This window comes from Mobula birostris, chromosome 5, assembly GCF_030028105.1.
Source record: "Mobula birostris isolate sMobBir1 chromosome 5, sMobBir1.hap1, whole genome shotgun sequence".
Lineage (NCBI taxonomy): Eukaryota > Metazoa > Chordata > Chondrichthyes > Myliobatiformes > Myliobatidae > Mobula > Mobula birostris.
The window spans coordinates 41,070,044-41,082,856 of record NC_092374.1 but is presented as its reverse complement, the minus strand read 5'-3'; the positions used below and the strand labels follow the sequence as shown (position 1 = coordinate 41,082,856).

The window sequence follows — 12,813 nt, the reverse complement described above, 5'->3', positions numbered from 1 at the left end:
CATCTTAATGTTGTATTTTTAATGTTGGAGATTCTGAATTTATGGCTTAAAATTTCAAGTTATTAAAAATATTTGAGCAAAAATGAAAAGTTTAAAGTGTCCTTTATTCTTTCTAATGTTGCAAGGATTCGATGTCAAGACATTAGTTAAAAATCAATACTTGTCTAGGACAGAAAGTAGGAGTGACATTTGTACAAACCACAAAGCTAGGATTCGTTGAGAAACAATGGGGGTAATTTTGAGGCTCACTAAATGGTTACATTATGGAAGAAAGCCATTGCACCTATCAAATTTGTACCAGTTCTGTGTGAGAGCAGCTAGTCCCACTCTCCCACCCCCCAAGCTTGTCCAAGCTATGCTGCAGCAGCTGCAAATCTCTGGAATTTTTTGGGACATATTTTCATCAGTGCATTCTTTCCTTGTGCTATTGATGAATATTTCATTTCAGTCAAGCAAAATATTTCAAATCCAATGTTCACCTGTTGGAGTAATTCTATTTTAAACTCCCTCTATTATATAAACCTGTCATTGATTTTTTTTTCCTGCCTCCTGATACTTTAAAATCAAAGGTAAATTATTTGAGAAGATTCGTGACATCTCGGAGAGGAATGTTCAGATTACAATGTTGTGACTCAGTTCATGTGTCTCTAAAAGTTGCAAGTGGGTTGTGCTGGTATTCTCACTGCTGGCTCTCATTATTCAGCCTGGTAATTTGCTGAGCACATGCACAATGTAACCTGGGGGCTGGTGTCTTGGGAGCTGAGTGCGCTGACAGCTCAGTTTGTATTTGGAGTGCCACTGTCAGTGCAGTGCCCATTGCAGCACCCTGGCTGTGGTGACCTGATGGATTTGGCTGCCTTAGTGCCAATGGAACTGACTCCATGTTAATGGAAGAGTGGATAAAAACAACCCCTTGAGACAATTCATTTCAATTCTATTTAAATTCAGTCAATGGTGCTATGACTATTTTACTTCTCTGCTTTCACTTTCAGTGCAATGTGCTTAGGGCAGATTTTAAAATGTATTCTGCTATCATTTTCCTCATTGCAATTCCATGGTGACTTTTTGCTGGAAATTTGCATTTCACCAGTTCAGTTCTAGGGAGCAGACAGAAGATCACTTGAAGAACTATTCCTGAGGGCCACAAATGCCACATACTTCCTGCAAATGCTGATGCAGACCACATCTGCTCAGCAATGAGTGGCACATATGGTGGAAATTGGGTCTACAATGCTTAGTTTTCACTTGCAGGTAAAGATGATGCACACTGGGTTAAGAGGCTTTTCAAGTGCAGAAGACCACACTGCCGGACAATTTTAGATTTTGGATCTCCCCCTACCCCTCCCACTTTCAAATCCCTTGCTCACTCTTGCTTCAGTTAGTCCTGACAAAGGGTCTCGGCCTGAAATGTCGACTGCACCTCTTCCTAGAGATGCTGCCTGGGCTGCTGCGTTCACCAGCAACTTTTATGTGTGTTGCTTGAATTTCCAGCATCTGCAGAATTCCTGTTGTTTGCCGGACAATTAATTGTTTGTTCAGCAGAATTATTGTAGTATTTTTGTTCCTGTAGCCTTATTCTCAGTCTGGTTCGCATGGCACTGTGGCAATAAACTGAGGCCTGCCAAAGACAACGTTCAATTTGGACATGTTTTCAGACAGCAAGAATAGCCCAATCGGCACTCAATTATATCATGACTGATTGATTCCTGGCCTCACAACCACTTTCCCACTCTGGTTCTCTCAGAATTATATACATATATATTCGACAATTTCCCCTCCACAGCTGTTTGTTCAAAGTTCAAAGTCAATTTATTATCAAAATATGTGTATGTCTCCATATACAATGCGGAGATTTATTTTCTTGTGGGCATACTTAATAAATCTATAGAGTAATAACCTTAACAGAATCAATGAAAGATCGCTCAACTTGGGCGTTCAACCAGAGTGCAGAAAACAACAAACTGTGAATATACAAAAAGAAATAAATAGTAATAATAAATAAATATGCACTAAGTATTGAGCACATGAGATGAAGAGTCCTTGAAAGTGAGTCCATTGGTCGTGGAAACATCATTTCAATGAGGGGGCAAGTGAAGATTTGGAATAGAGGTTTACAGGGACTTGACCCACTGAGAGAAAAACCCCTCCTCATCTCAGTCTGAAGTGATTTATCCCTTGTCCTGAAACAGCCCCCCCCCACCATTGTGGTTGCTTCCTCTAGAGGACATTTTCTCAGGAAACACCCTGTCAATCATGTCAGCATCCTGATGAAAAATCAATAATGGAACGGATCACATGCAACACAGAACAGATCATTTTGCTCTATTGATGTTGGTGTTGTTTGCAGGACTAAGCCTTGGTAGGCTAATTGGTCATGATAAATTGCTCTTGACGGGTGATTGATATAATTTGGGAAGAGTTGATGAGAGTGTGGATAAAATTTTAAAACTAGGATTAGGATTGGTATGAAATGGGTGATTAAAGATGAGTGCACACCAGAAGGTCAAAGGGCCTGTTCCATCCTATTCCTCCTCCACATCTCCTCATCAATCACTACCAGGCATACCTTAAACAACATGCTTCTGCATATGCTATCCAGACGTCCCTTCAAACCCACCTACAGTATTCTCTTTGTCACCATTTTGTGATTGACAAAATTTCTTCTGAATCCTCTCTTTGACTTTGTTTTGGTAAATGTTATACTTGAAATTCAGTATATTCAGAATTTGAGAATTTTTAAACATGGAAGGAGACAACTCAGCCCACGGAGTCCAGACCTGCTCAATGCTCGAACAGTCCAGGCCTTTCTATGCCCCATCCCCTTGCCCTAGTGTTGCATTTTTTTTCCCTTTCATGTAGTGGTCCCTTTTGAAAGTCAGCATTGAATTACCTCCAGTGTTACTCCTGATAGTGCATTCCAGACCCTAACCCCTCTGCTGTTCTCGTGTGTTCTTCTTTGCCATTTGGTTTTTGACCAATCATGTTCATCTTGTGCCTTTTTATTTGGCCGTCAGCATCAATAATAAAAATTTGGAAGAGTGAAGCAGGGGTCAGGAGAGATGTTTGCCAATCAAATGCTGTGTGCAGATAAATTAATACAGTTCTGTGTTTTACAGTTGCAGTAAAGTGGTGACTTAGTAAAAAAACACATTTGGTTAGGTCTTGCATAGTTTTGTACAGCTCTATAAAAAGGACAGTAAAAATGATTCAGCATTATTTCCATGGGATGTGATGTATCAATTCTGATGAGTTGCTGGTGACACTGAAATTGTTTTCATTAGAGCAGAAATCGTTGAGGTGATTTATCAAAAGATGAGGGTGTTTATGAGTAAGACACAACATTTAGAGAATCTGATGAGGGAAACATTTCTCAGTTTAATTTTTATTTTTGAAGCAACATAGTCCTAACACCTTGTTAGAATGGCAGGTCAATACTACTGTTATTGGTCTTTGTGGAAATTTAGATATTATTTTCAGATATATATTAGGTGGGGAACAAAGACAGATAAATGACCTAGATATTGCAATAGATGATTCACCAGAGGAAAGTATGCATATACAGTACAACAGTGAAGGGAGCTAACAGACTGCCGTTTAGTGGAATTGAAAGCACAAGAAATGAGATTACTCTTCTGTGATATAGGACATTGGTGAGATCACATCAAGAGTACTGTATCAGGCCTCCTCTACATTGATGAGACCCATCGTAAATTGGGGGACCTCTTTGTCATCTGCCAAAAGTAGAATTTCCCGATGGCCAACCTTTTTAATTCCAATTTCCTTGTGCCACGATGAGACTACTCTCAGGGTGGAGGAGCAACACCTCATGTTCTGCCTGGGTAGTCTCCAACCAGATGGCATGGACATTGATTTCTCCTCCCCCTTCTCTCTTCTTCTATTCCCCATTCTGGCCTCTTATCTCTTTTCCTCACCCGCCTATCACCTCCCCCAATGTCCCCCTTCTTCCATTTCTTCCATTCTTCCACTCTTCCACTCTCCTCTCCTATCAGATTCCTTCTTCTCTAGCCCTTTACCTTTATGACCCACCTAGCCTTACCTTTCACCTTCTTGCTATCTTTCTTCTCCTCCCCCATTTTTTACTCTGGTGTTGTCCCCCTTCCTTTCCAGTCCCGAAGCAGGGTCTCGGCCCAAAATGTCAACTGTTTATTCATTTCCATAGATGCTGCCTGACCTGCTGATTTCCTTCAGCATTTTGTGTGTGTTGCTGTATCAGTCTCCCTTCTTAAGGAAAGAAGTCAATGTATTGGAAACAACAGGAATTCTGCAGATGCTGGAAATTCAAGCAACACACATAAAAGTTGCTGGTGAACGCAGCAGGCCAGGCAGCATCTCTAGGAAGAGATGCAGTCGACGTTTCAGGCCGAGACCCTTCGTCAGGACTAACTGAAGGAAGAGTGAGTAAGGGATTTGAAAGTTGGAGGGGGAGGGGGGGGATCCAAAATGATAGGAGAAGACAGGAGGGGGAGGGATGGAGTCAACAGCTGGACAGGTGATAGGCAAAAGGGATACGAGAGGATCATGGGACAAGCGGTCCGGGAAGAAAGACGGGGGGGGGGGGAGAGACCCAGAGGATGTCTGGGAAGAAAGACCTCCTGTCCCATGATCCTCTCGTATCCCATTTGCCTATCACCTCTCCAGCTCTTGGCTCCATCCCTCCCCGTCCTGTCTTCTCCTATCATTTTGGATCTCCCCCTCCCCCTCCAACTTTCAAATCCCTTACTCACTCTTCCTTCAGTTAGTCCTGACGAAGGGTCTCGGCCTGAAACGTCGACTGCACCTCTTCCTAGAGATGCTGCCTGGCCTGCTGCGTTCACCAGCAACTTTTGTTAATGTATTGGAGATAGTTTACTGAAAGTTTACTAGATTGATATGCAGAATGGCCTTATGCTGAAAGGTTGGAAGAGCTAAGTTTGTATATGTTAAAGTTTAGAGAAGAGATCTTCATTGAAGTATATAAAATTTTGTGAGGTTTTTGCGTGGTATGTGTGGAGAGTATGTTTCCTGTCATGGGAGAATGGGCAGCTAGGGATAACTTCAGAAACAAGGGGTTGCTCATTTAAGATGGAGCTGAGGCAACTTTTTTTTCTTTCAAAGAGCAGTGAATCTCTAACTCTTCTTCAAAAGGAGGTGGAAGCAGAGAAATTGAATATGTTTAAAGCACAGTACTTGGTAATCTGGGGTGAAAGATGGTAATGTGAAATTGAGGTTACAATTGGATCAGTCACAATCCTATTAAGTAGCAGAGCAGAACTGTCTGGTCATATGACCACCTCCTGTTCTTAATTCATATGTTTGTTGTTGCCCTTTAGAAATACTTTTTTTGTTTTAATTTATCAAATTATATCAGTTTGCTTTTTATCACTATGCAGAGCCCAGGAAAACAGATTACTGTTCATGTTAATAGTTCTTATGAGTTCCCACAACTTGATTAATAAATTAACATAAAATAGTCTGTAACAAATTAATAAAAATGATTCCATACAAGTAGTAAAGGGTAAATAGAGGAAGCTGGACTGCAGCACACAGATTTAAAATCTTGGGCTAAATATAGCAGGGGAATGTGAGGAGAATTTTTTAATGCCAAGAATTATTAGGATCAGGAGTTCATTGCCTTTGGGGCTGATGAAAGCAGAATCAATCAGCAAATTGGAGAGACACTTTAGAGAAAATAATACACAGGGCTTTGGGGAATGGAGACGGCATTGACTTGGTGGCGTGAATAGTCTCTTTCCATAGTGCAACTGCTGGATGGTTCTATGTGATATATATTCACCTTCAATGTTCTTGTGCTTGTATGTCAGTGTAATGGGCAGTGAGCATGTCTTATGAAGGAGCAAGTATTCTTTCAAAGATTAATTATCCAGCATGCACCAATTCTTTTGATATTTGCAAGGGCTTGTTTCAGAAAGGGTCTAGTTTGATGCTCTCCCAGCACTGCAGATTAATTAGTTGAAATCTGTGTCAAAACCCTATGAACTAGTTGCTCAAGGATTATATTTAAATAATAACTGATATGTTAACATTGAATAAAATGAACTACATAACCTGTGGTGAAAATGTTCAACATTGCGTGCATTTGTTTTTTTTTAGGAAAATGTGTACATCTATACAGAAAAAAAATCATGTGCATTTTTTTCTTTAATAGGTCAGAAAATCCTTCACCACAGAAGTGATGTTTTGGAAACGGTTGTCCTCATCAATCCTTCAGATGAGGCAGTGAGCACAGAGGTAAGAGAACAGATAACAGGTAGCAGACAGATACAGAGAGCACAAAGGAGAGGGACAATGAAGAGCACTGCACTGTAGCTAGCTCCCTGTGAGGGTTGTAGGTTGAAGACCATGTATAATATTGCAGCAGGCCAGGCAGCATCTCTAGGAAGAGGTACAGTCGACGTTTCGGGCTGAGACCCTTCGTCAGGACTAACTGAAGGAAGAGTGAGTAAGGGATTTGAAAGTTGGAGGGGGAGGGGGAGATCCAAAATGATAGGAGAAGACAGGAGGGGGAGAGATGGAGCCAAGAGCTGGACAGGTGATTGGCAAAAGGGATATGAGAGGATCATGGGACAGGAGGCCCAGGGAGAAGGAAAAGGGAGAGGGGGGGAAAAGCCCAGAGGATGGGCAGGGGGTATAGTCAGAGGGACAGAGGGAGAAAAAGGAGAGAGAGAGAAAGAATGATGTCTACTGTAAGCCTACTGACTCTCACAGCTATCTGGACTATGCCTCTTCTCACCCTGTCTCTTGCAAAAATGCCATCCCCTTCCTGCAATTCCTCCGTCTCCGCCGCATCTGCTGTCAGGATGAGGCTTTTCATTCCAGGACGAGGGAGATGTCCTTTTTTAAAGAAAGGGGCTTCCCTTCCTCCACCATCAACTCTGCTCTCAAACGCATCTCCCCCATTTCACACACATCTGCTCTCACTCCATCCTCCCGCCACCCCACTAGGAATAGGGTTCCCCTTGCCCTCACCTACCACCCCACCAGCCTCCACGTCCAACATATTATTCTCCGTAACTTTCACCACCTCCAACAGGATCCCACCACTAAGCACATCTTTCCCTCCCCCACCACCCCACTTTCCGCAAGGATCGCTTTCTACGTGACTCCCTTGCCCATTCGTCCCCCCCATTCCTCCCCACTGATCTCCCTCCTGGGACTTACCCTTGTAAGTGGAACAAGTGCTACACATGCCCTTACACTTCTTCCCTCACCACCATTCAGGGCCCCAGACAGTCCTTCCAGGTGAGACGACACTTCACCTGTGAGTCAGCTGGGGTGATAGACTGTGTCCGGTGCTCCCGATGTGGCCTTCTATATATTGGCGAGACCTGACGCAAACTGGGAGACCGTTTCGCTGAACTCTGACGCTCTGTCCGCCAGAGAAAGCAGGATCTCCCAGTGGCCACACATTTTAATTCCACATCCCATTCCCATTCTGATATGTCTATCCATGGCCTCCTCTACTGTAAAGATGAAGCCACACTCAGGTTGGAGGAACAACACCTTGTATTCCGTCTGGGTAGCCTCCAACCTGATGGCATGAACATTGACTTCTCAAACTTCCGCTAATGCCCCACCTCCCCCTCGTACCCCATCTGTTGTTTATTTATATACACACATTCTTTCTCTCTCTCTCCTTTTTCTCCCTCTGTCCCTCTCACTATACCCCTTGCCCATCCTCTGGGTTTCCCCCCTCCCCCTTTTCTTTCTCCCTGGGCCTCCTGTCCCATGATCCTCTCATATCCCTTTTGCCAATCACCTGTCCAGCTCTTGGCTCCATCCCTCCCCCTCCTGTCTTCTCCTATCATTTTGTATCTCCCCCTCCCCCTCCCCCTCCCACTTTCAAATCTCTTACTAGCTCTTCCTTCAGTTAGTCCTGACGAAGGGCCTCAGCCCGAAACGTCGACTGTACCGCTTCGTAAAGATGCTGCCTGGCCTGCTGCGTTCACCAGCAACTTTGATGTGTGTTGCTTGAATTTCCAGCATCTGCAGAGTTCCTCGTGTTTGCATGTATAATGTTGTGCAGGTGATGTCATAGTGGAAAAGGGAGAGAGATTTGACAACATTGGGTTTAATCTCCCCATTGCAATTTAAGAGAAGGAATTCAGTTTTAGAAAATCTGGAAATAAAAAGTAAAATTTGCGAGAATGGGCAATGAAGCAATTCAGTGAATGTGCAAACAAATTTGCTTTCCCAGTTGGTTTTTTTTACCCTTCAAATTTCTCAGTTTCCTACTTGAAAATCTGAGGATGGAACACTCAGGATAAAGTGTCCTTGATTCCCTTTCACAGCTGTGTACTTTAAGTAACACTGAAACTACTAACTTCTTTGTGAATGATGTAGAATTTAAGGATAAAGAAAAGAAGAACAATAGTAGGCTATTTACCTCCCTGAGCCAGCTCTGGCATTCATTAAGACCATGCCTGATCTTCTACCTCAGTGATATTGTTCTGCCTCTCTCCATATCAATTCATCTCAAAATTCAAAAATCTATTGATCTCAGTTTTGGAAGAACTCTCCACAGATCTTGGGGTATAATTTTTTTAAAAAATCTACATGTTCTGTGTGACCTTCTCACCTTTGTGCTAACTGGCCCACTTCTTGTTCTGAGGCTGTGTGTTTGGTTCTAAACTCCCCAGTCTGATGAAATATTTTTCCCACTTGCTAAGCTTTGTAAAATTTTGTGTGCAGCTCCCATTCTTCCAAACTTGAGGGAGTACCAGCCCAGCTTACTCAATCTGTCCTCATGGGGCAAGCCCACTATCCCTGGAACCAGTCCAGTGAATCTTCACCACCGGTCTTGTCTTTCCTTCCTCTCTCATTTTTCCAAGGGTCAGATCCGTTTACAACTCCCAGTCCACTCTTCTATCGCCGAGAACTAATCCCTTTCTCACAGAACTTTTCCGTGCAACTGTAGGAGATGCAGCACTGGTCCTTCAGCTTCTTCCCTTTGAACTATACTGCAGCCTCTCCCTTTCAACTATCCAGGGACTCTGTAATGAAAATATTTTAAAATTCATTCCTTGCTCCTTTCTGATTCAGCAGCAAGAGTTATCCACAAACAAATGGGGCACTGCACATGTGTTAGAGATTATTAGAAATTGCTTTATTAAATTTATATAAAGAAAGAAATACAGAAAGAATGAAGAATGATTAATTAAATCGAAAATGAGAAGAAAATAATACTTATTAACAAATAATTAAACCTTGCCACACTGCTTGAGGGAACAGCTCTTCCTCTCCCTCTCTCTCAATGCCCTTGTCACTATTTCCAGCTGTTAGCAGTAGTCATGACCCATCTTAAGAGAAGATTAGCATTCGCATAAGGAAATTGGCCCTTTTTACTTCTTTCTAGACTCCTTACTGTAACGGTTTCCCAGACAAACATGTTGTTCACTATGAAGGCTGTATACTAGTACTCCCACTAAGTTCTCAAAACATGGCTGTGGACTGGATCCCTTGTACTTTCTCAAAACATCCCCACATCCCAGACTAACACCATTTTGTCTCGCGTACTTCCAAATTATGTTACGCATTGTGGCATATACCAAGGAAGCATCAAAGTTAACTCTTTCCTGACAGACCCAAGCAGTCCTTCCACTTGAACTTCTTCCAATCCAAGGTTCACTATATGATCTCCTCTACAACTGCTTTTGGAAACACTTGTGCTCACTGCAGAGCAACAGCCCTGGGCTTCCTAGTGCCTGCCACTGTATTTCCCTGCCTCAATGTCACATTGCTTGTCGATGGCCTCCTGTAATGTTATCACAGGACCCAATGTAAGCTTGAGGAAAAACAAGTCATCATCTTTCTGGGGACATTGTATCCTTCTGAACTCAATATTGAATTCCACCACTTTAGTAATCCACTTTCTCGGGAATAGAATAAGCCAGGTTATCCATAATGTGATATTGGCTCAGTTTATCTCTCCATTGGTACAGGCTTACATGGTGAGCAGGTCACGCAGTCCTGCATTTTTCAACTTTTGCCTATGATCTCACCTTTTTAAAAGCTTTATTCCATAACTTTTACGGCCAATGATTCATGTCCGTCCTTTATAAATGCTCCCATTATCCCATCAACAAGATGATCTCATTTGCAAGTTATCTCCAGTGCAAGCCTGGCCTCTCCCTGTCAGAAATATTCCCTTTCTCCAATCTGATGTCCCAGCAGCCTGACTTTAATGTACTTTCTCTTATTCCCAGTTTTGACAAAATGTCTTTAAATGGAAACATTAACTCCTTTATACTTTCTACAGATGCTGTCTGAAATGCTGAATGTTTCTGGCAGTTTTTGTTTGTATATAATTTTTTCAGCATCTGCCGTTTTTGTATTTTAATTTACTAGTATATCTTTACTGCATTACCCCCCTTTGGCAAGCATTTCTTTACTGGGGAGGGAGATCCAAACTGTACACCCTATTCCAGCTGTGGTCACCAAGGCATTTTGCAATTGCAGTAAGACATCTTCACTTCTATACTTAAACCCTCTCATAATAGGTGGCAATGTATTACATACCTTTTTAAATGTCCAGTACACATGCTTGTCAGCTTTCACCCAGGTTCCTTTGAACATCAACATTTCCTGATCTCTGCTTTTCCATTTTGTGCACCTTAATGGATGACTCTCATTTCCCTGCATGATATGCCATGTTCTGTGCTTTTGCCCACTCATTTTCCTTATTTGTCCTCCTTTGAAGTCTCATTAGATCTTCCTGTCTATCTGCAATTCCATCTCGTGTTGCATCATCAGCACACTGGGAAACAATGACATTTGATCCCCTCAGCCAAATTGTCGATATAGCAGGGCCCAGGCACCAGTGGGTCTTTCTCAGGTTTGAAACTGGGAAAGGCTCATTGCATCCGCTTTTTGCTCTCTGTTCTTTAACCAATTTATTCACATTGGTGTTTATCTTCAACACAGCAATAGTTTTAATAGTCCAGCTCATTTTCACCCATATTACTTCATATTCCAAAGTATTGATATAGTGCCTGTTTTGGTCACTAATTCCACTTGTAGATTCAACAACCTTAAAAGCAACTTGCCCTCTGTCCGAAATCTTTCTTCTTACTTGTGTGCCTTGGACTCTAGGTGTATTTTGACTACTCGTATATATAACGTATCTGCATTCAGTTCTCTGTACCATTAATCACAGGCTGGGAAGTATGCTGCTCTGTAATCCTAACATTCAACACTTAATGCCGACCACCACCCCCCCACCTCCTCTGCCCCCCCCCCCCGGAAATCTGCTTCAGCCACAAGGCCACTGAACATTCTAGATTCAGTTGAAGATTTGCAAAAAATGATGTGATTGGTAGGTGGGAAGCCTTCAAAGGGGAAATTTTGAGAGTGCAGAGTTTGTATGTTCCTGTCTGGATTAAAGGCAAATTGAATAGGAATAAGGAACCTTGGTTCTCAAGGGATATTGCAACTCTGATAAAGAAGAAGAGGGAGTTGTATGAAATGTATAGGAAACGGGGTAAATCAGGTGCTTGAGGAGTATAAGAAGTGCAAGAAAATACTTAAGAAAGAAATCGGGAGGGCTAAAAGAAGACATGAGGTTGCCTTGGCAGTCAAAGCGAAGGATAATCCAAAGAGCTTTTACAAGTATATTAAGAGCAAAAGGATTGTAAGGGATAAAATTTGTCCTCTTGAAGATCAGAGTGGTCGGCTTTGTGCGGAACCAAAGGAAATGGGGGAGATCTTAAATAGGTTTTTTGCGTCTGTATTTACTAAGGAAGCTGGCATGAAGTCTATGGAATTGAGGGAATCAAGTAGTGAGACCATGGGAACTGTACGGATTGAAAAGGAGGAGGTGCTTGCTGTCTTGAGGAAAATTAAAGTGGATAAATCCCCGGGACCTGACAGAGTGTTCCCTTGGACCTTGAAGGAGACTAGTGTTGAAATTGCGGGGGCCCTGGCAGAAATATTTAAAGTGTCGCTGTCTACAGGTGAAGTGCCGGAGGATTGGAGAGTGGCTCATGTTGTTCCGTTGTTTAAAAAAAGGATCGAAAAGCAATCCGGGAAATTATAGGCCGATGAGTTTAACGTCAGTAGTAGGTAAGTTATTGGAGGGAGTACTAAGAGACAGAATCTACAAGCATTTGGATAGACAGGGGCTTATTAGGGAGAGTCAACATGGCTTTGTGTGTGGTAGGTCACGTTTGACCAATCTGTTGGAGTTTTTCGAGGAGGTTACCAGGAAAGTGGATGAAGGGAAGGCAGTGGATGTTGTCTACATGGACTTCAGTAAGGCCTTTGACAAGGTCCCGCATGGGAGGTTAGTTAGGAAAATTCAGTCGCTAGGTATACATGGCGAGGTGGTAAATTGGATTAGACATTAGCTCGATGGAAGAAGCCAGAGAGTGGTGGTAGAGAATTGCTTCTCAGAGTGGAGGCCTGTGACTAGTGGTGTGCCACAGGGATCAGTGCTGTGTCCATTGTTATTTGTCATCTATATCAATGATCTGGATGATAATGTGGTCAATTGGATCAGCAAGTTTGCTGATGATACAAAGATTGGAGGTGTAGTAGACAGTGAGGAAGGTTTTCAGAGCCTGCAGAGGGACTTGGACCAGCTGGAAAAATGGGCTGATAAATGGCAGATGGAGTTTAATACAGACAAGTGTGAGGTATTGCACGTTGGAAGGACAATCCAACGTAGAACATACAGGGTTAATGGTAAGGCACTGAGGAGTGCAGTGGAACAGAGGGATCTGGGAATACAGATACAAAATTCCCTAAAAGTGTCGTCACAAGTAGATAGGGTCGTAAAGAGAGCTTTTGGTACATTGG

The 12,813-nt window shown here is 42.6% G+C and overlaps 1 protein-coding gene across 1 annotated transcript in view; it reads left to right on the top strand.

Moving 5' to 3' along the window:
* map1b (microtubule-associated protein 1B) overlaps positions 1–12,813 on the top strand; it is a 107,158-nt gene that overhangs the window by 73,137 nt on the left and 21,208 nt on the right. Inside the window, exon 3 of the mRNA XM_072257956.1 lies at positions 6,167–6,249. Within this exon, the coding sequence (XP_072114057.1) occupies positions 6,167–6,249 (83 nt within the window). The remainder of the gene's footprint in view (positions 1–6,166; positions 6,250–12,813) is intronic.